At 46.8% G+C, this 20,362-nt stretch overlaps 2 protein-coding genes across 2 annotated transcripts; both read left to right on the forward strand.

Moving 5' to 3' along the window:
- Positions 1–574: 574 nt before the first annotated feature.
- LOC137525309 (uncharacterized) lies at positions 575–11,843 on the forward strand. The gene is made up of 6 exons (XM_068246364.1): positions 575–581; positions 677–858; positions 9,503–10,555; positions 10,665–10,919; positions 10,973–11,638; positions 11,697–11,843. Exons 1-6 carry the CDS (start codon positions 575–577, stop codon positions 11,841–11,843), a joined length of 2,310 nt encoding a protein of 769 aa, XP_068102465.1.
- Positions 11,844–16,366: 4,523 nt separating this feature from the next.
- Positions 16,367–17,417, forward strand: PERCC1 (proline and glutamate rich with coiled coil 1). The gene has a single exon (XM_068246408.1). The coding sequence runs from the start codon at positions 16,378–16,380 to the stop codon at positions 17,191–17,193; it is 816 nt and encodes a 271-aa protein (XP_068102509.1). The 5' UTR covers positions 16,367–16,377; the 3' UTR covers positions 17,194–17,417.
- Positions 17,418–20,362: the final 2,945 nt, after the last annotated feature.

Genomic DNA, 20,362 nt, shown 5'->3' on the forward strand with positions numbered 1-20,362 from the left:
CTGTGGGGGGGCTTTCACCACAATATCAGCCATACAGGCCCCCACCCCGGTGATCTATGCAAGAAAAGGAATAGATTTCTCATGGGAAAGGGAGTATCAGCTTCTGACCGGGATGAAGTTTAATCCTTGGTTACAGGTCCGCTTTTAAAAGCTGTTTTATTGATAAGATGTTAAAATATTTCCTGTGAAAAACTCAGGAGTAGAGTTCATTGAACGAGACCTGAGTCTCCACGTCTCCAGAGAATTGTGGGCTTATCCGGAATTGTTGGGTGCTGTGCCATCATTCCAAATTGGGAGAAAGCAAACAGTCTAGAACCAGCCCTGCGTAGATCCTAAACCAAAGTTTCAGGTGTATGGAAAACATGTAGATACTGTGACTGAGGTTCAGTATCTGGGCAGCCTGATGACAATGGATGGTGGTGCCAGTGCTGATGGGAAAAGCTGAATCAAGAAGGCGAATGCAGCCTTTGTACAACTGTATCCAATTTGGAGAGCCCAGGATATTTCCACAAAACCCAACCTGAGAATATTCCAGAGTAACATGAAGACAGTCCTCCTGTATGGAAGGTGAGACATGGAAGGTGACAGAAGAGGTGACAAAAAGCTTCCAAACCCTTATAAACCGCTGCCTTCGAAGAATCATAAACATCTGGTGGCCAAATGTAATCTCCAATAGAGAGTTGTGGGAAAGAACCCAAGAACAACAAGTGGACTTGCAGATCAAGCGCAGAAAGTGGAGATAAATTGGCCATACTCTTCACTAGGACAAATCAACTGAGAAAGAAGCGTTCAAATGAAATCCTCAAGGCAGCAGAAAAAGAGGAAGAACAACTTGGAGAAGAAGTGTGGAGGAAGATAGTAAAGAATGCAGAGACATCACGGACTGAGATAGGAAAAATCGCCCAGAACAGAAACCGGTGGCACGCATTTGCTGAGGCCCGTTGCTCCAGTTACACAGGATTAAGCAAGTGTAGTGGTGGTCGCATGCTTGTATGCACGTTCACGGGAGTGCAGGATGGAGGTTTTCCAGCCCTACGGTCAGGCTGAGGTGGCTCAATGACAGTAAAGGGACCAAAAAAAACCCACTGATTCTGCAGTGTGGTCCCAGTGTTGGCCTAGTAGGCTTTATTGATCACCTGGGGTGACCATAAAAAAAAAAAAAAAAGGTTTTGCCCAAACTTATTGGGCCGATCAAATTTAGTATGTCCACATTGAAACAACGGCTTCATCATCTTGGGTGTGCCCCCAACACACTCATATAGGTCATTGCTTCATTGTGATACGCAAGCCCCTTCACCGCGGCAAGGTAATGATCACGAAGGGGAATTGACACATGTACATGCCTTTTGTTTTGTTGTTGCAGCTGCAGTGCAGCACCAGAGGCCAGAAATATTTGACATGTACACATGCCTGAAAATTAGGCTTTGCAGCAGCGGCCTGAAAAATTCAGCCTGCATGAAATGTTTCCACCAAAAAAAAAATAAAGGTTTGGCCCCTAGTTGGTGGTGACGGAAAAAGACAGCTGTGTGAGTCATGCGGCGTGCAGAGAGGAAAGACAGCTGTGTGGGGACGGAGTGTGACAAGTCTTCCAGCAGACAGTAACCCTCTGGGATCCATGCCTAAGGCCCGGAACCCACTACAAAACGCTATCACTAATCGCAATCGCTAGCGTTTTTAAAGAGCGGTTTGTAAGCGATTTCATGAGCAACTTTGGTAGCGTTTTTAAAAAGTGTCAGCTTTTTGTCAGCGATTGTGTAGCGATTAGCGTTTTTAATTCTGATTGGTACTTTCAATTAATTTTTATTTTTCTACAGTGTGCAGTAATGTAAAACCGCTAGCAAAATCGCTCTGCGTAGGTTTTGACGAGCGATTACGCCAGCGTTTATGAGTCATTTACCCTAAAAAATGTTTTAAAAGCAATTTAAAGGCCACTCCCGGTTTTTCTATCCAGATATCCAAATCCGCCCGGATATCCCAGATGCTGGGGTCGGATATCCGATTCTATTCGGATACCCAAAGGTTTGGATCTGGATATCTGGGTATCTGGATCAATTCGGATTTTGAAAAGGGGTATCCGAGCACCACTGCACACCACGTTGCCGATCTCCAGTTGGTGCGGGGTCGGCCACTGATCCACCTGTTTGTTCAGAGCGGCCAGGAGTTGGGTGTGACTCTCGGTTTTCAGGCATTTCACACCCAAGACGGCGTGACACCGTCGTACCTGGGATGTGGAATAGGCCTTGGGGAGCTGGGGGGTGCAGTTGTAGTAGAGGAGGGGACAGCAGCAGAGGAGGACTCACCCGAGGATGATAGTAAAGAGGATGGAGGAGGAGTAGGAGTAGAAGAGAAGGTGGCAGCAGGCCTACGTACAATTTGTGGCGGTGTCACCAACTCCCCTACAGAGCCCTGCATTCTAATGCTTGCCAGCAGTCAGCAGGTTTACCCTATGTGCAATGTAGGTGATATACCTGCCCTGACTTTGCCTTGAAGACCAGGTATCAGTGGTCAGATGGACCCTTGCCCCAACACTGTGCGTCAGAGATGCGATGACTTAGTTCTGCACATTACAGTACAGGTTCAGTATTGCCTTTTTGGAAAAAAAACAATCTCTGCTGGGTACCACTGCCTCAGAGTCCACCAGCTGGTATGGTAACAGCTGGCGGGCTAAGAGTTCCGGCAAGCCAGCTGCCAGACACCGGGCAAGGGGGTGACTCCGAGACATTGGCTTCTTAAGCTCAAAAATGTAATTTACAGAAATCTGACTGTGGGCAGATGAGCAGGAACTGCTCAAGGTGAGAGGCGGCGGAGTGGAGGGTGATCGAGAAGGGAGAAGGAGAGCAGAGGTTGATGTGGCTGAAGAAGCTGGACCAGGAGGAAGGTGGCTTTGACTTTGTGTACTGCTTATCCTCATGTGTTGCTAAATTGCCACACTGGTGATGGCGGCATTGTGGTGGTGGTAACAGCAGAAGTTGGCTGGGCATGTTGGCTAGGTGACCCCAGGTGCCGATACATGTTGTCTGACAGTGCCACTAGCTCCTTGCGAGCTCTCCCTGCTTTGAACTTTGAAAATCAGAATTTCTGCGGAATCGGAAATCGACATTTCCGACCATGCCTAGCACCTATACCTGGCTAAAAGAAAACAAACACTTATATCGCGCTTTTCTCCTGGCAGACTCAAAGCACCAGAGCTGCAGCCACTAGGGCACACTCTATAGGCAGTAGCAGTGTTAGGCCAGAGCTGCAGCCACTAGGGCATGCTCTATAGGCAGTAGCAGTGTTAGGGAGACTTGCCTAAGGTCTCCTACTGAATAGGTACAGTGTTACTAAACAGGCAGAGCCGAGATTCAAACCCTGGTCTCCTGTGTCAGAGGCAGAGCCCTTAACCATTACACCATGCAGCCACTACTTTGCACTATCCAGCCACTACCTATACTGGGGGCGCCTATACCAGGCTACCTATACAGGGGTAACCTAAACCTGGCTACCTATACTGGGGACACCTATACCTGGCTACCTATACTGGGGTAACCTATACCTGGCTACCAATACTGGCTGCACCTATACCTGGCTACCTATACTGAGGGCACCTATACCTGGCTATTTATGCTGGGGCACCACCTATACCTGGCTATCTATACTGGGGGCACCTATACCAGGTTACCTATTCTGGGGGCACCTATACCTGGCTACCTATACTGAGGGCACCTATACCTGGCTATTTATACTGGGGCACCACCTATACCTGGCTATCTATACTGGGGGCACCTATACCTGGTTATCTATACTGGGGGCACCTATACCAGGCTACCTATACTGGGGGCACCTATACCTGGTTATCTATACTGGGGGCACCTATACCAGGCTACCTATACTGGGGGCACTTATACCTGGTTATCTTTATTGGGGACCCCTATAACTGACTACCTATACTGGGGGCACCTATACCTGGCTATCTATACTGGGGGCACCTATACCTGGCTACCTTTACCGGGAACACCTATACCTGGCTTTCTATACTGAGAACACCTATACCAGGCTACCTATACTAGGTGCACCTATATTTGGCTACATATACTGTCAGCACCTATACCTGGCTACCTATACTGGGGGCACCTCTGCCTGGCTACCAATACTGGGGGAACCTATACCTGGCTATCTATACTGGGGGCACCTATACCTGGCAAGCTACACTGGGGGCATCTCTGCCTGGCTACCAATACTGGGGAACCTATACCTGGCTATCTATACTGGGGGCACCTGTACCTGGCTACCTTATACTGGAGGCACCTATACCAGGCTACCTGTACTGGGGGCACCTATACCTGGCAAGCTAAACTAGGGGCACCTCTGCCTGGCAACCTATACTGGGGCACCTCTGCCTGGCTACCAATACTGGGGCCACCTATACCTGGCTACCTATACTGGGGCACCACCTATACCTGTCTATCTATACTGGCAGCATCTATACCTGGCTACCTTATACTGGGGCACCTATACCAGGCTACCTATACAGGGGGCACCCATACCTGGTTTTATATACTGGGGGCACCTTTACTAGGTGTAACGATCCGCTTAGCTGCCTGCGTAGACAGGCAGCCTTTTGACCATTGTTCAGGTCTGCATTCTGCAGGTCTCTGGAAAAGAGACCTTTTGTCAGTTTTGCAGCTTGCTGCTGAGTAATTTGCATACATTTGTCATGCAGATTGCCTAATTATCTCCTTTGAAGGCTGGCAGTATAAAAGCCTTTCTGGCCCACAATGCTTTGCTGCTCATAGAGGTTTGTTCCTGCTGGACTCACCTGGAGTGTCAGCCACTGCTATCTTAGTATAGTTAATCCTTGGGGAGTGCTCCTTGCATTCCTAGTTAGTGCAGTCAGTTTGTGTATATTTGTACTGCCTATTCTGTCCTGTCTTGTCTGTCGCGATTGCGCTGTCACCAGCGGTGGTTGATAGCGAATTGTTCTGTCTTGTCTGGATCGCAATAGCCTCTAGCGGTAGTGGCTGTGGATCCTTCTGATCTAGTTTCTGGAGTGTAAGCTGGAGCTGCGGTTGCTTCCGGCTACCTCATCTGATCTGTCCTGTCTTGTCTGTCGCGATTGCACTGTTGCCAGCGGCGGTTGATAGCGAATTGCTCTGTCTTGTTTGGATCTCACTAGCCTCTAAGCGGTAGCGGCTGTGGATCCTTCTGATCTGAGTTCCTGGAGTGTAAGCTGGAGCAGCGGTTGCTACCAGCTACCTCATCTGATCTGTCTTGTTTAGATCGCACTAGCCGCTAGCGTTAGCGGCTGTGGATCTTTCTGATCGGTGTTCCTGCTTGGATCACACTAGCTCTGGCGTAAGAGCGGTGGATCCTTTCTGCCTAGTTCCAGTTTCTCGTTTGTCTGTCTTGTCTGATACGGGCGCTTGCTGTAGGCTCGGTGAGGTAACCGTTAAGCAAGCGTCCACGTTCTTTGTTTCGTGTTTGTCTGTTGGTGGTTAGTTAGGCGTGCTTGTCTCTGTTGTGCTTATCACGTGGAGACCGCGCATAAACGTGTTCGCTGTTGCGAATGAGTGCGGTGTTCGCGTTTAGTTAGCGTTTGTTATTTTCCTTATCCTCTGATTGTTGTTTGCTGTGCCTTTGTTCCTCTCGTGCTCTGTCCTGCTCAGTCTGGTGTCACTATCTGGCAATCGCCATTCTTGCGATTGCGTTCCCACTTTGTTTCCGCCGTTGTGTGTTCACCGTCGCTCAGTGGCGACTAGTTTGATGGACACACATTAATTCTGTCTCTTTGCTCTCTCTCTTGGGGGCTATCTTGCCTTGCGTTGCTGCTTTTCGTACAATTTCCATCTGGCATTTGTGGCAGCGCAGAGGGTTTATTCCTCTGCACTCCACAGCTCCACCTGCCGGTGGGAATTCCCCTCTACTGGTGCTTGCACCAAAAGCTGGGTTCTAGTATCTTGACACGCTTGTGGAGGACTTCCGCAGTGTCAGCGCACATCTTTGTGCGCTGAACACGGAGAGATCCCACAATCGTTACACTAGGTTATTTATACTGGTGCTCCTATACCAGGGTACCTATACTGGGATCACCTATACCTGGCTATCTATACTAAGGCACCTATACCTGGCTACCTATACTGGGTGCACCTGTACCAGGTTATGTATACTGGGGACACCTATACCTGGCTACCTATACTGGGGGCGCCTATACCTGTCTACCTATACTGGGGTACTTATACCTGGCTACCTATACAGGGGGCACCTATACCAGGCTACCTATACTGGGGGCACCTATACCTGGTTATCTATACTGGGGGCACATATACCTGGATACCTATATTGGGGGCACCTATACCTGGTTATCTATACTCGGGGTACATATTCCTGGCTACCTATACTGGGGCACCTATACCTTGTTATTCATCCTGGAGCCAGGCACCTATTTTACTATCCTGCCTGGCCTGCCTTTCCCATTTCTGTTTTGAGGGGGAGGGTTGTTCCCTGTCACAGTTTTGCAGGGGTACCAGTGGTTTCCAGTTACTCCCCTGGTTCTGCTTCTTGAATTGGTGACTTTGTAACATCTCAGAGCAGACCATTATTTCTGTTGTGCAAGTTAAACTGTGCATGTCTTTCTTTTGCACTGCATTTGTGATTGGCTGCTAATTGCAGTAGTTGTATTGCCTGCTACCAACTGGTTTGTGTACTTAGGTACGTTTATTTCAATAAAGTTGTTTGATTAAAATAAAAAAGCAGTCCTCCGCCTCTCAGAACACGTTATACAGGCAGGTAGGTGGACTACATTTACCAGCAGTGTAAAGTTCAAGCATTGGACACCTGTGTGTGGCTAATCTATCCCCAGGGCCTCCATACTCCTCTCACTTCAGTATTTATATAAAGCGAAACTCCCCTGAGAATTCTGACAAGCGTGGCGGTAACTTCAGTGTTTTTGTTATATACATGTTCCCAGACCAGACAGAAGCTGGAATCTGTCTTTGTGGAAACCCTCCCTTTCTGCATACGTAATTAGCTGCAGAGTAGGAGCCCTTGTTACTCATTTTCCACAGCTGCATTAAACCACTGACTGAGGCCATTTTGTTTTCTGACTCATTCCCAGTGTGTGACTCAGACATGACTGAAGGCAGAGGATAGGCCTGACAGGTGTGGGATATTTCCCTTATTCTGAGGCTGTTATATTTCCTGCCTCCTGCCGGTCGCAGTTCTCTATCGATTCCCAGTGTGTGACTCAGACATGACTGAAGGCAGAGGATAGGCCTGACAGGTATTGGATATTTCTCTTATTCTGAGGCTGTTATATTTCCTCCCTCCTGCTGGTCGCAGTTCTCTATAGATTTCCAGTGTGTGACTCAGACATGACTGAAGGCAGAGGATAAGCCTGACAGGTGTGGAATATTTCTCTTATTCTGAGGCTGTTATATTTCCTCCCTCCTGCCAGTCGCAGTTCTCTATAGATTCCCAGTGTGTGACTCAGACATAACTGAAGACAGAGGATAAGCCTGACAGGTGTGGGATATTTCCCTTATTCTGAGGCTGTTATATTTCCTCCCTCCTGTCGGTCGCAGTTCTCTATAGATTCCCAGTGTGTGACTCAGACATGACTGAAGGCAGAGGATAAGCCTGACAGGTGTGTGGATATTTCTCTTATTCTGAGGCTGTTATATTTCCTCCCTCCTGCCAGTCGCAGTTCTCTATAGATTCCCAGTGTGTGACTCAGACATGACTGAAGACAGAGGATAAGCCTGACAGGTGTGGGATATTTCTCTTATTCTGAGGCTGTTATATTTCCTCCCTCCTGCCGGTCGCAGTTCTCTATAGATTCCCAGTGTGTGACTCAGACATGACTGAAGGCAGAGGATAGGCCTGACAGCTGTAGGATATTTCTCTTATTCTGAAGCTGTTATATTTCCTCCCTCCTGCCGGTCGCAGTTCTCTATAGATTCCCAGTGTGTGGCTCAGACATGACTGAAGGCAGAGGATAAGCCTGACAGGTGTGGGATATTTCTTATTCTGAGGCTGTTATATTTCCTCCCTCCTGCTGGTCGCAGTTCTCTATCGATTCCCAGTGTGTGGCTCAGACATAACTGAAGACAGAGGATAGGCCTGACAGCTGTAGGATATTTCTCTTATTCTGAGGCTGTTCTATTTCCTCCCTCCTGCTGGTCGCAGTTCTCTATAGATTCCCAGTGTGTGACTCAGACATGACTGAAGGCAGAGGATAGGCCTGACAGCTGTAGGATATTTCTCTTATTCTGAGGCTGTTATATTTCCTCCCTCCTGCTGGTCGCAATTCTCTGTAGATTCCCAGTGAGTGACTCAGACATGATTGAAGGCAGAGGATAGGCCTGACAGGTGTGGGATATTTCTCTTATTCTGAGGCTGTTATATTTCCTCCCTTCTGCCGGTCGCAGTTCTCTATAGATTCCCAGTGAGTGACTCAGACATGACTGAAGGCAGAGGATAAGCCTGACAGGTGTGGGGATATTTCTCTTATTCTGAGGATGTTATATTTCCTCCCTCCTGCCAGTCGCAGTTCTCTATAGATTCCCAGTGTGTGACTCAGACATGACTGAAGACAGAGGATAAGCCTGACAGGTGTGGGATATTTCTCTTATTCTGAGGCTGTTATATTTCCTCCCTCCTGCCGGTCGCAGTTCTCTATAGATTCCCAGTGTGTGACTCAGACATGACTGAAGGCAGAGGATAGGCCTGACAGCTGTAGGATATTTCTCTTATTCTGAAGCTGTTATATTTCCTCCCTCCTGTCGGTCGCAGTTCTCTATAGATTCCCAGTGAGTGACTCAGACATGACTGAAGGCAGAGGATAAGCCTGACAGGTGTGGGGATATTTCTCTTATTCTGAGGCTGTTATATTTCCTCCCTCCTGCCGGTCGCAGTTCTCTATAGATTCCCAGTGTGTGACTCAGACATGACTGAAGGCAGAGGATAGGCCTGACAGGTGTGGGATATTTCCTCCCTCCTGCCGGTCGCAGTTCTCTATCGATTCCTCTCCACTACGAGCTGCAAAGTGTCTGAATCAATATTGACTGTTTGTTGAGCATCATGTCCTTTCAAAGATCTGTACTCCAGAAGTCAAAATAGCATGAAATGTGATTTCCCGGCGCTCTCTCGGCGGTGTCCGGGCTGCCAGATCCCCGCCGTGATAAGGGGGGCGGAGGGGCAGCTGTGGGGACAGGCTTAATAGCAGCCACAGGAACAGCTCTCCACAATCCCCTGGCAAATTGACCATTAACTGAAAACTCACCATCCGCCTCTAATTTGCTCTTTTCCGCTCGCTCGCTGGTTGCTAAAGCAAATCTCTGCTGTGTTTGCCCAGTGTAATGTTACAATGCTCCTATCAAATATTTGTCAACCTGTCACCTCCAGCTCTCGCTATAAATACTTCATCTAGAGGCTCAGGTGCTGCAGGACTGGGGAGCCAAGCGTACGGCCCAGGTGAGACCATCCATCCTCAACAGACACCATCTCCAACAATATCCCCCTCCAGGAGAGACCATCCACCTCAACAGACACCATCTCCGACAATATCCCCCTCCAGGTGAGACCATCCATCCTCAACAGACACCATCTCCAACAATATCCCCCTCCAGGAGAGACCATCCACCTCAACAGACACCATCTCCGACAATATACCCCTCCAGGTGAGACCATCCACCTCAACAGACACTGTCTCCACCAATATCCCCCTCCAGGTGAGACCATCCATCCCAACCGACCCTGTCTCCACCAGTATCCCCCTCCAGGTGAGACCATCCATCCCAACCGACCCTCTCTCCACCAATATCCCCCTCCAGGTGAGACCATCCATCCCAACCGACCCTGTCTCCACCAGTATCCCCCTCCAGGTGAGACCATCCATCCCAACCGACCCTGTCTCCACCAGTATCCCCCTCCAGGTGAGACCATCCATCCCAACCGACCCTGTCTCCACCAGTATCCCCCTCCAGGTGAGACCATCCATCCCAACCGACCCTGTCTCCACCAGTATCCCCCTCCAGGTGAGACCATCTATCCCAACCAACCCTCTCTCCACCAATATCCCCCTCCAGGTGAGACCATCCATCCCAACCAACCCTCTCTCCACCAATATCCCCCTCCAGGTGAGACCATCCATCCCAACCGACCCTGTCTCCACCAGTATCCCCCTCCAGGAGAGACCATCCACGACAATATCCCCCTCCAGGAGAGACCATCCACCTCAACAGACACCATCTCTGACAATATCCCCCTCCAGGTGAGACCATCCACCTCAACAGACACTGTCTCCACCAGTATCCCCCTCCAGGTGAGACCATCCATCCCAACCGACCCTGTCTCCACCAGTATCCCCCTCCAGGTGAGACCATCCATCCCAACCGACCCTGTCTCCACCAGTATCCCCCTCCAGGTGAGACCATCCATCCCAACCGACCCTGTCTCCACCAGTATCCCCCTCCAGGTGAGACCATCCATCCCAACCGACCCTGTCTCCACCAGTATCCCCCTCCAGGTGAGACCATCCATCCCAACCGACCCTGTCTCCACCAGTATCCCCCTCCAGGTGAGACCATCCACCCTAATTCTAACTGACCCTGCCTCCAACAATATCCTCCTCCAGGTGAGACCTTACATCCTCATCAGACACTATCTACGGCAATATCCCCCTCCAGGTGAGACCATCCACCACCACAGACCCTGTCTCCACCAGTATTCCCCTCCAGGTGAGACCATCAACCACCCCCGACCCTGTCTCCACCAATATCCCGCTCAAGATGAGATCATCCACCTCCACCGACCCTGTCTCCACCAATATCCCCCTCCAGGTGAGACCATCAACCACCCCCGACCCTGTCTCCACCAGTATCCCCCTCCAGATGAGATCATCCACCCCAACCGACCCCCTCTCCACCAATATCCCCCTCCAGGTGAGACCATCCACCTCCACTGACCCTGTCTCCACACCAGTATCCCCCTCCAGGTGAGACCATCCACCCCAACCGACCTTGTCTCCACCAATATCCCCCTCCACCGAACCTGTCTCCACCAGTATCCCCCTCCAGGTGAGATCATCCACCCCAACCGACCCTGTCTCCACCAATATCCCCCTCCAGGTGAGATCATCCACCACCACCGACCTTGTCTCCACCAATATCCCGCTCCAGGTGAGATCATCCACCACCACCGAACCTGTCTCCACCAGTATCCCCCTCCAGGTGAGATCATCCATTCCAACCGACCCTGTCTCCACCAATATCCCGCTCAAGGTGAGATCATCCACCACCACCGACCCCGTCTCCACCAATATCCCCCTCCAGGTGAGATCATCCACCTCCACCAACCCTTAGACCGTCCACCCCAACCGACCCTGTCTCCACCAGTATCCCCTCCAGGTGAGATCATCCACCACCACCGACCCTGCCTTCACCAATATCCCCCTCCAGGTGAGACCATCCACCACCACCGACCCTGTCTCCACCAGTATCCCCTCCAGGTGAGACCGTCCACCCCAACCGACCCTGTCTCCACCAATATCCCCCACCAGGTGAGACCATCCACCTCCACCGACCCTGTCTCCACCAATATCCCCCACCAGGTGAGACCATCCACCTCCACCGACCCTGTCTCCACCAATATCCTCCTTCAGGTGAGACCATCCATCACCACAGACCCCGTCTCCACCAATCACCAATATCCCCCTCCAGGTGAGGCCATCCACCACCACCAACCCTGTCTTCGACAATATCCCCCTCCAGGTGAAACCATCCACCCCAACCGACCTTGTCTCCACCAATATCCCTTTCTTATATTATCTGGTGTGGAGGCTATGGTCAGAAAGAAGTCCAGAATGAGAGATATACAGATATATCTATAGGATCTATAGCCTAGATCTACAGATGGTACACATAGGCCTACAGAAAGGAAATATATATACATAGAATAGATATATGCATAGGTCTATACAGGGATAAACTATAGGAAGACTGACTGATATATGGACATATTATTGGATATAAATATTGCTAGTAGGGTAGAAGGATAGACCTATAGATGGCAGAATAGTATGGCTGAAATATATGTGCAGCAATACAACTATCTGGACAGATAGAATACAATATCACGTGTATGTTATTATATTCTAATCATATGAAAATAATTCTCTGATTTGTACCTGTGGAACTGTCCTTTCTCACTATTACTGTTTTTTTGGTTAGCAATTATTTTACATTTCAACAATATGGAACAACATACCTTTATTTACCGTTATATGTATATCTATATATATAATAGAGTAAGTGCCTCAACCTTCAAGCAAGAAGAAGAAGTAGCGCCCTGCCCCCAGGGCCGGTCCAAGCAAGAAGAAAGGGCTGGTCCAAGCAAGAAGAAGAAGTAGCGCCCTGCCCCCAGGGCCGGTCCAAGCAAGAAGAAGGGGCTGGTCCAAGCAAGAAGAAGTAGTGTCATATCAAACCAAGGGCAAAGAGGGATAATTTGCATATTCAGTAGCAGTGCATTGTGGGTAACCACAAATGTTCACTTATAGCTGAATTATTGCAGATTTGCTTCTGTTTTAAGAAGGAAAATTACACCAAGCTTTGCTTTTTTTTAGTAGGAGGGCTTTTTGGTCCCTTTTATCCCCCTATACATTCTGAGTGGTTTGGGTCACCCTGAGCTGCTTGGTTACTCTGCTGTACTGGTCCAAGCCCTATCTCATACAGCCGTATCAATCCCTGCTATGTACTGATGAGGACCAAAAGTCTGAAATAGGCTGTCACATGTGGGCTTGATATGACTGTGTAAAATGTAAAGCAATAGGGCCTGATTCACAAAGCGGCGCAAACTGTTTAGCACGGTTGTGCTAAACAGTTAGCACGTGAAGTGCCGTGATTTGTGCGATCGCTGTCTTTTGCGTGCGCAATTTGCCGCGAGTTGCGGCAAATTGCATGCGCAAAAGACCGCTATCGGGCAAATCGCGGCACTTTGCGCGTGCAAAAGTCTGCGAACGGCACTTCACGTGCTAACTGTTTAGCACACCCATGCTAAACAGTTTGCACCGCTTTGTGAATCCGGCCCATAGGCTTGCTTGACTTACCAAGGGTGAAAAGGAATAATTTGCATATTTAGTAGCGGTGCATTGTGGGTAACCACAAATGTTCACTTGTAGCTGAATTATTGCAGATTTTCTTCTGTTTTAAGAAGCCAAATTACACCAAGCTTTGTTTTTTTTAGTAGAAGGTCTTTTTGGTCCAAGCCCTATCTCATACAGCCATATCAATCTATGCCATGTACTGATGAGGACCAAAAGTCTGAAACAGGCTGTCACATGTGGGTTTAATGTGGCTGTGTAAAATTTAAAGCTATATGCTTACTATACACCAGTGGTTCTGGATGCTTGCTTGGGTTATTAAGGGTGAAAAAGAATAATTGGCATATTTAGTAGCAGTGCATTGTGGGTAACCACAAATGTTCACTTATAGCTGAATTATTGCAGATTTCCTTCTGTTTTAAAAAGGCAAATTACACCAATACAGTGGGTGGCATTGCAGGAAGTGACGACAGTGGAACGCACGATGGAACACGGAAGAGGTGAGTAATCCCCGCCTGCTGCCTCTTACTAATAGTGGCGGCTGCTACTGTGCTTAAGCAGGAGGGGGAGCGCACATGGGGGACCCAGTTGAGGGGGGTCCGACCCCCCTCCCCGCCGCTGTGCCCAATACCCCCTTTCTGCCCTCTACCCCCTTATGTGGCGTATGCTACGCCGCGGGTCGGCTAGTGTATTTTATTTGTCCTGTGTGAGATATATTATATACACAGATAAATCCATAGTCAGATAGATACAACAGCAGCCAAACATTTGTAAAGGGCTTTTCTCCCGTAGAACCTAAAGAGATCTATTAGACAAACAATTTATATTCATATTACATATCATATCCTTTTCATTTGAGATTTTTATTTAGATGTATTTTTTGTTTGTTTTTGTGTAATTACTGTCAAATTATGATATTTGTTTAATATACATTAGATTAGGCTTTCTCAACCAGGGTTCCCTAAGGACTCTGCAGGGTTCCCTGGCATTGTCCCCCATTTTCCCCAAATGGTATCATCCTGATTCAAAACTTTTCCCCCATTGTGTGGGAAGTATAATAGAGGACAATATAATAGGGGGTACTGTAACAAGAAGCACTAAATTGGGGGGTCAGGAAAAAGTATAATGAGTGGAAGTGTAATAGGGGGGTAGTGAAATTAACAGCCTCCCCTACTTTGAAAGACCACGCCTCCTGCAAAATAAATGCAGGGGTTACTTGAGATTAAAAACTTGTTTGCAGGGTGCCTCCAGGGTAAAAAGGTTGAGAAAGGCTGATCTAGATTATATTTTTTCATTTTCTTCTTATGCTTAGGACATGTTTTAATCATTAGACGTTTGTTTATATGCTAATAAAATGGTGCTTAAAAAAACCCTCATAATTTAAAAAAAAAAAACAAAAAAAAAACTACTGTATATATTTTTTTTCTTTCAAGTATATCAAAGCAATCCAGTTATTACGCTCTGAATGATTATGGAGATTTTATTTTTTTTATAAGCATGAAGAAAGTGAAGACAGCTGAGGCAAACATTTGTAGCGTGTAAATAAATAACTTATTTCTAATACATATAAAATGACAGATATTTTATCTAATATTTGAGTTGTATAAAACGTTTTCCTCTTTCTGTACCAGCATGCCGGCATGTTCACTATTATCCAATGCTGGTTCAGCTGTATTGTGCTAAAGAAAAGAAAATAATCCAATGATTTAGGGATTTTTAGGGAAGGAGTCCTGTGATATAAGATGCCAGCTCTATATAACAACTAAACAATAATGTTATTATAATAATAATAATAATAATAATACAATTAATAATACAAAAAATAATGTAATAATAATAATAATAGGATATGTACATTTTTTCCTCCCTCCTGCCGCTGGGCATTTCTCTGCCCTCCCATCTTATTACAATTGATGAAGTAGAATTCTCCAGCTTAAAGGGGCACTATGGCGAAAAAATTGTAAAATGTAAAATATGTGGAAACAAACAAATAAGAAGTACGTTTTTTTCCAGAGTAAAATGAGCCATAAATTACTTTTCTCCTATGTTGCTGTCACTTACAGTAGGCAGTAGAAATCTGACAGAAGCGACAGGTTATGGACTAGTCCATCTCTTCATGGGGGGATTCTTAGGGATTTATTTATTTTTAAAAGCACTTAATGAATGGCAGTTGCTCCGTCTAACTGCCAAAAAACTGTGTAGCGAGCAGGGAAGCTGGAAAGCATCGTTGTTTAAATCCTTTTCAGGGACTATCTTTATAAAGAATAAAAGCCTTGCTGAGAATCCCCTATGAAGAGATGGACTAGTCCAAAACCTGTCACTTCTGTCAGATTTCTACTACCTACTGTAAGTGACAGAAACGTAGGAGAAAAGTAATTTATGGCTCATTTTACTCTGGAAAAAAAGTACTTATTTGTTTGTTTGCACAATTTTACAATTTTTCATCATAGTGCCCCTTTAATACTTGGTAGATCTAAATCTTATCTTTGACATATTATTACTTGAGAAGCAAGGCGCGGGGTTATTTTATTGATTTGTAGAACACACTGATATGCACTCAACATTTACAATCTATAATGCGCAGTAAAGCTGTACATACCGTATATAGTAAAATATATCATACCAGTAGAATCTCGGTTAAGGCCTCTTTCACAGTGCGACATTAAAGTCACACGTTAGAAAATACTTTAATGCAGAGTAACGCACAGCAATACAAAGTCTATGCGACATTCACAGTACACATGTTGCGTTGTGTGTAACTTGTAGCAATATTTAGAAAGTGCTGCATGCTGTGCGTTTAGCAATGTATCTGCTGTGTTATGTGTGTTGCACATGCTCAGTAAGGTTTTTTTCTTTTTTTTAAAATGTAACGCATGCGCTATTTTCGTTCCATGAGTATGCAACGAAAACGGCACACTAAAAGCATTGGAGGTTCATGGACGGGTTGTGACCAGTATGGAGGAAGGTGTTACTTCCAATCTTCATATTTCTCCTTGGCTTTCATGGAAGACAAACATGACTGGCGGCAGTTTTAGGAGGTTGTCGGTAATCGGAGTCTATCGATTTACTTTAGTACATTTCTCCTCACATTTTAAATATTTATAGCTACAATAATGAGTCTGAATATCATTTAAGCCTACTTTATAGCTTCAGGTTTCACCTTAAACTTATTATTATTATAATAATCAGCATAAAGTCGGAGTAACTTTTTTGGAGAATTGATATAGAGCTGTACAAGAAATATACCTGATTTTACATTTTTTGGTGTTTATTTGTGTTTTGTAGGTTTTGAGGTGGACACAATGGCTACTGGCGTGATTCGCAACCTCACTGAATTTAAATTGCCCCCATCCTTCCAGAGCTCGTACCTTTTCCAAGGTTTAGATCAAGACGTGGACTTCCAGTATTCCTCAGAAGAGGAAGAAGATGAAATTCTGGAGGACGAGGAGATGGAAGACTCATCTGAGGAACTTTCGGGCATCAGATCGTCAAGCACCTCAGACAACCCACCAGGTTTGGGTCCTGAGGAGTCCAACGCTGAAATGACAACCCAACTTCTGAAGTTCTCGGAAATCATCAGCTCAGACATTCAGAGATATTTTGGGCAGAAGACGAAGGAAGAAGACCCGGACTCCTGCAACATCTACGAGGATTATTTCTCCCCGCGAGGGTCAGGAGGCCAGGAGATGTACTATCAAGATTTGGTGAAGATAGCCCAATGCAGAGATCGCGACAGGGAGGACTTCTTCAACCCACTCACTCCACCAATAGAGTTAGATGAAAAAATATTAAAAACCATCTGCACTAAAGAAGATCCTAAGAAACTGGGACCTCTGACTGAGTTGTTTGACTTTGGCCTTCGGAGGTATTTCAAGCAGAAGACATCACTGGCCAAGGATGGAAGGTTTCAGAGACTGGATAGGAAGTATTCCCATATTGTCCCCATGCACAGAAGGTTACTGCCAATGTCTTTTTGGAAAGAGCCATCTCCAGACCCGTCCTGTATTCTGAACACGAACACTCCAGACTTCAGCGACCTCCTGGAGAACTGGACAACAGACGCCCAGAACGACCTTCACAGCAGCACCAGGGACCTCATGGGGGAGTTCAGCCGATAGGTCAGCGGAACAGTGTGTGACATCGTACACAATCCAGGAGCAATCCTAATCCTCCTGCAACAATGGGAACTGCCACTCCCCTTCACTGAGACATTTCCAGAGTTTTGGGGGGAAAAAAGTTGTTGACTACTAAAGACATTCGGGCCCCTATGCAAGTCCCTTTTTCTCCTGTGTTTTCTCCTTGGTGATAGTTTCACATCTTGTCATAAAATGCTTTATAAACCACCAGCAACTAAGAAAATACTCCAAATAATTTTGATAGTATTTTATCGCCAACTTTTGGGTTCTTTTTGAATTGTAAAATGCTTAAAAGTTATTTTAAAGAGAATATGAAAATTATCTCCTAGGAGAAAAAAATGAATTGCATATTGGCCTCTATATCAATGAGCTTTGAGATTCCTCCTAACTTAAAGGGATACTGTAGGGGGGTCGGGGGAAAATGAGTTGAAGTTACCCGGGGCTTCTAATGGCCCCCTGCAGACATCCTGTGTTGGTGCAGCCACTCACCGATGCTCCGGCCCCGCCTCCGGGGTCACTTCTGGAATTTCTGACTTTAAAGTCAGAAAACCACTGCACCTGCGTGGCCACGCCCTCCCTCCCGCTGATGTCACCAGGAGTGTATAGTACAAGCCCAGTATGGTCTGTGCCTGCGCAGTACGCTCCTGGTGACATCAGCGGGAGCGAGGACACGGCAACACAGGCGCAGTGGTTTTCCGACTTTAAAGTCTGAAATTCCAGAAGTGACCCAGAGGCGGGGCCCGAGCATCGGTGAGCGGCTGCGCGGGCACAGGATGTCTGCGGGGGACCATTAGAAGCCCCGGGTAACTTCAACTCATTTTCCCCCCCGACTCCCCTACAGTATCCCTTTAACTTATGGGGTTAAAGGAAAAAACTAGCATAAGACACAGGAGGAGAGAGACTCGTACATCACTTTGATGGTCAAAATTTCAGGATGTTTAGAAATCGTTTCCTAGTAATACTAAGAGTCAAAATTTGTCCTGGCCACATGGAAGGCAATACTGTCGGAGATCTGTAAGCGCCGCGGAGGTACACTTTACCCTGCGCTATATTCATGCTTTTTCCTATGAACACTGCTAATCTCCGCCTTGCCTGGGTGTGGCTGTACATTAGTGACCTTGGTGGCCACTCCCAATGCCAGACTGACGTGTGTGTGACGGTTATATAGAAATCTATCATTACAGCGATTGCACGGAGATATGACGTTTCAACCATTAAATGAACTAAAGATCGTTTTTTTCCATTTTATAATCATTAATATGAAAGCATATGAAGAGTGTCAATGTACATATTGTAGGCCTAATATTCATATATATATATTTTTGTGTAATAAAGTTTTTCTGAAAACCGATCCAGCCTGGGAGACTGTAAAATGTCTTCAACAAATCCTGCAAAAAAAAAACAACAAAAAAAAAAACACGATTTCCTTGATTTACTCGTAAGCTAAATTCCATGAAATGGTCTCCAGATCGCTCCCTGCAGAATCGATGCTGCACGATTGATCTGATAGCAGATCGGTAAAAGGCTGAATGCAATCCGTGAAGAATGGGATGAAAGGTACACACACATCCAATCTTGGTTTCGAATACGTTGAACAGATTATCTGCAGTGCCGGCCCTACCATGAAGTCCTGAAATCATGTCATTCAGGCAGCAGACTCTAGGGGGCAGTGTCTGTGACATTGATATACAGAGCAGCCACAGCAGAGCGAAATAACCTGGTCCATCACTGGCTCCTCCCCCATTCTGCCCCGCAGCCAATCACTCTGCAGCTGCGTCTCCCCATAGGACAGTGATCTGCAAATGTAGCTCTCCAGCTGTTAAGGAACTACAAATCCCACAATGTATTTGCCTTTATGAATCATGACTGTGGCTGTCAGACTCCCGCAATGCATTGTGAGACTTGTAGTTCATTAACAGCTGGAGGGCCAAGTTTGCAGATCACTGCCATAGGCTAACAATGCATGTCATGTGACACAGGGAGCCTACAGGAAGACGCTGCCACACGGTGGTAGGAGAGGCTCAGTGCAGAAGAAGAGAGGACCAGTGAGGGGGTATTGTCACATAGTGTCTGGAGGGACTGGGGGACCAGAGCTTTAGAACTGGCTGTCTTTCACTCAACCAATCCCCACTAATACTTTCACAATTGAACTAGGCTTAAAAGGTGGGTACAAACAGCCAACTTTTATTGGCCAATCACTGACCGATGTTACCACCTCTAGTATGAGGGTTTACCTACACAATCTGCTCATGGTACTGTATGCAGAATACATTGACTCATACTACATGCAATTAGTAAAACTGGACAATCAAAATTGGATGTGTGTATGCACCTTTAAGGGTGTGTACAGATGCCCAACTGATGTTGCCTGTCGGGGATCAGGAGTGGATTCCCTAGGGCAGCATTGCTGGGCCGGGCTGCACACACACGTTTCAGCTGTGTAGCCGACAACACGTGTGTGTGTGTGTGTGTGGGGGGGGGAGTTGGGGCAACAGAGGGGTGACGAGCGGTGCGTGTGTGACGTTACGCAGTGGGTGTGTGGGGGTCTTAGATCCATCGGGCATTGTCATTCTGATTATTGTCAGAAGAAAATGGTGAGCTTCTGAGAGGAACTGATGGCTGACGGCAAGGTAACTATGTAATGTTCATTCGAAGTTACCTCATGTGTTTATTTTAAATAATTTTACTCAGTACAGGTTCTCTTTAAGTTAGGTGTGTGTATGAAGTTTAAGCCTGGTATACACGGTCAGTTATGATTGCACCAGGCATTAGTCTCCCCAGTAACAGTTAGAGACGGGTTGACCTGTAGGGTCAGATCCATTCAGATTGTTATTGACGTCTGTGTGCCATCGGAGTCTGGCTGAGGAAATGGACATAGATAAAAACCTGAGACTGTCTAACATTATCCTGGTCAACTTGATATAAATAGAGGACCTCAAGCAACGGAAAGGCTCTGTGTTGTATGGAGAGTGGACCTGCAATGATGCCACCCAAGACTCCACCATAAATGGAATCACTGGAATCCTAATTATACACACCCGGGGCTTCCTCCAACTTCATACCTGGATCCTCTGCAGTTAGTACTGGTACCTTAAATCCTCCAGTCGGCGCAGGGGAAGCCCGGCCTTGCACTTCCGTGGGTGGGAGCGTA

Source organism: Hyperolius riggenbachi, chromosome 7 (assembly GCF_040937935.1).
Source record: "Hyperolius riggenbachi isolate aHypRig1 chromosome 7, aHypRig1.pri, whole genome shotgun sequence".
In the NCBI taxonomy this organism is placed as follows: Eukaryota; Metazoa; Chordata; class Amphibia; order Anura; family Hyperoliidae; genus Hyperolius; species Hyperolius riggenbachi.

Excerpts from the sequence above, each read along its gene's own strand:
- LOC137525309 (XM_068246364.1), top strand. Across the intron at positions 10,556-10,664 it reads CCACCAGTATCCCCCTCCAG|GTGAGACCATCCACCACCAC; the intron begins GTGAGACCATCC and ends ATCCCCCTCCAG. Across the intron at positions 11,639-11,696 it reads CCACCAATATCCTCCTTCAG|GTGAGGCCATCCACCACCAC; the intron begins GTGAGACCATCC and ends ATCCCCCTCCAG.
- PERCC1 (XM_068246408.1), top strand. The coding sequence starts at position 16,378 with ATGGCTACTGGCGTGATTCGCAACCTCACTGAATTTAAATTGCCCCCA.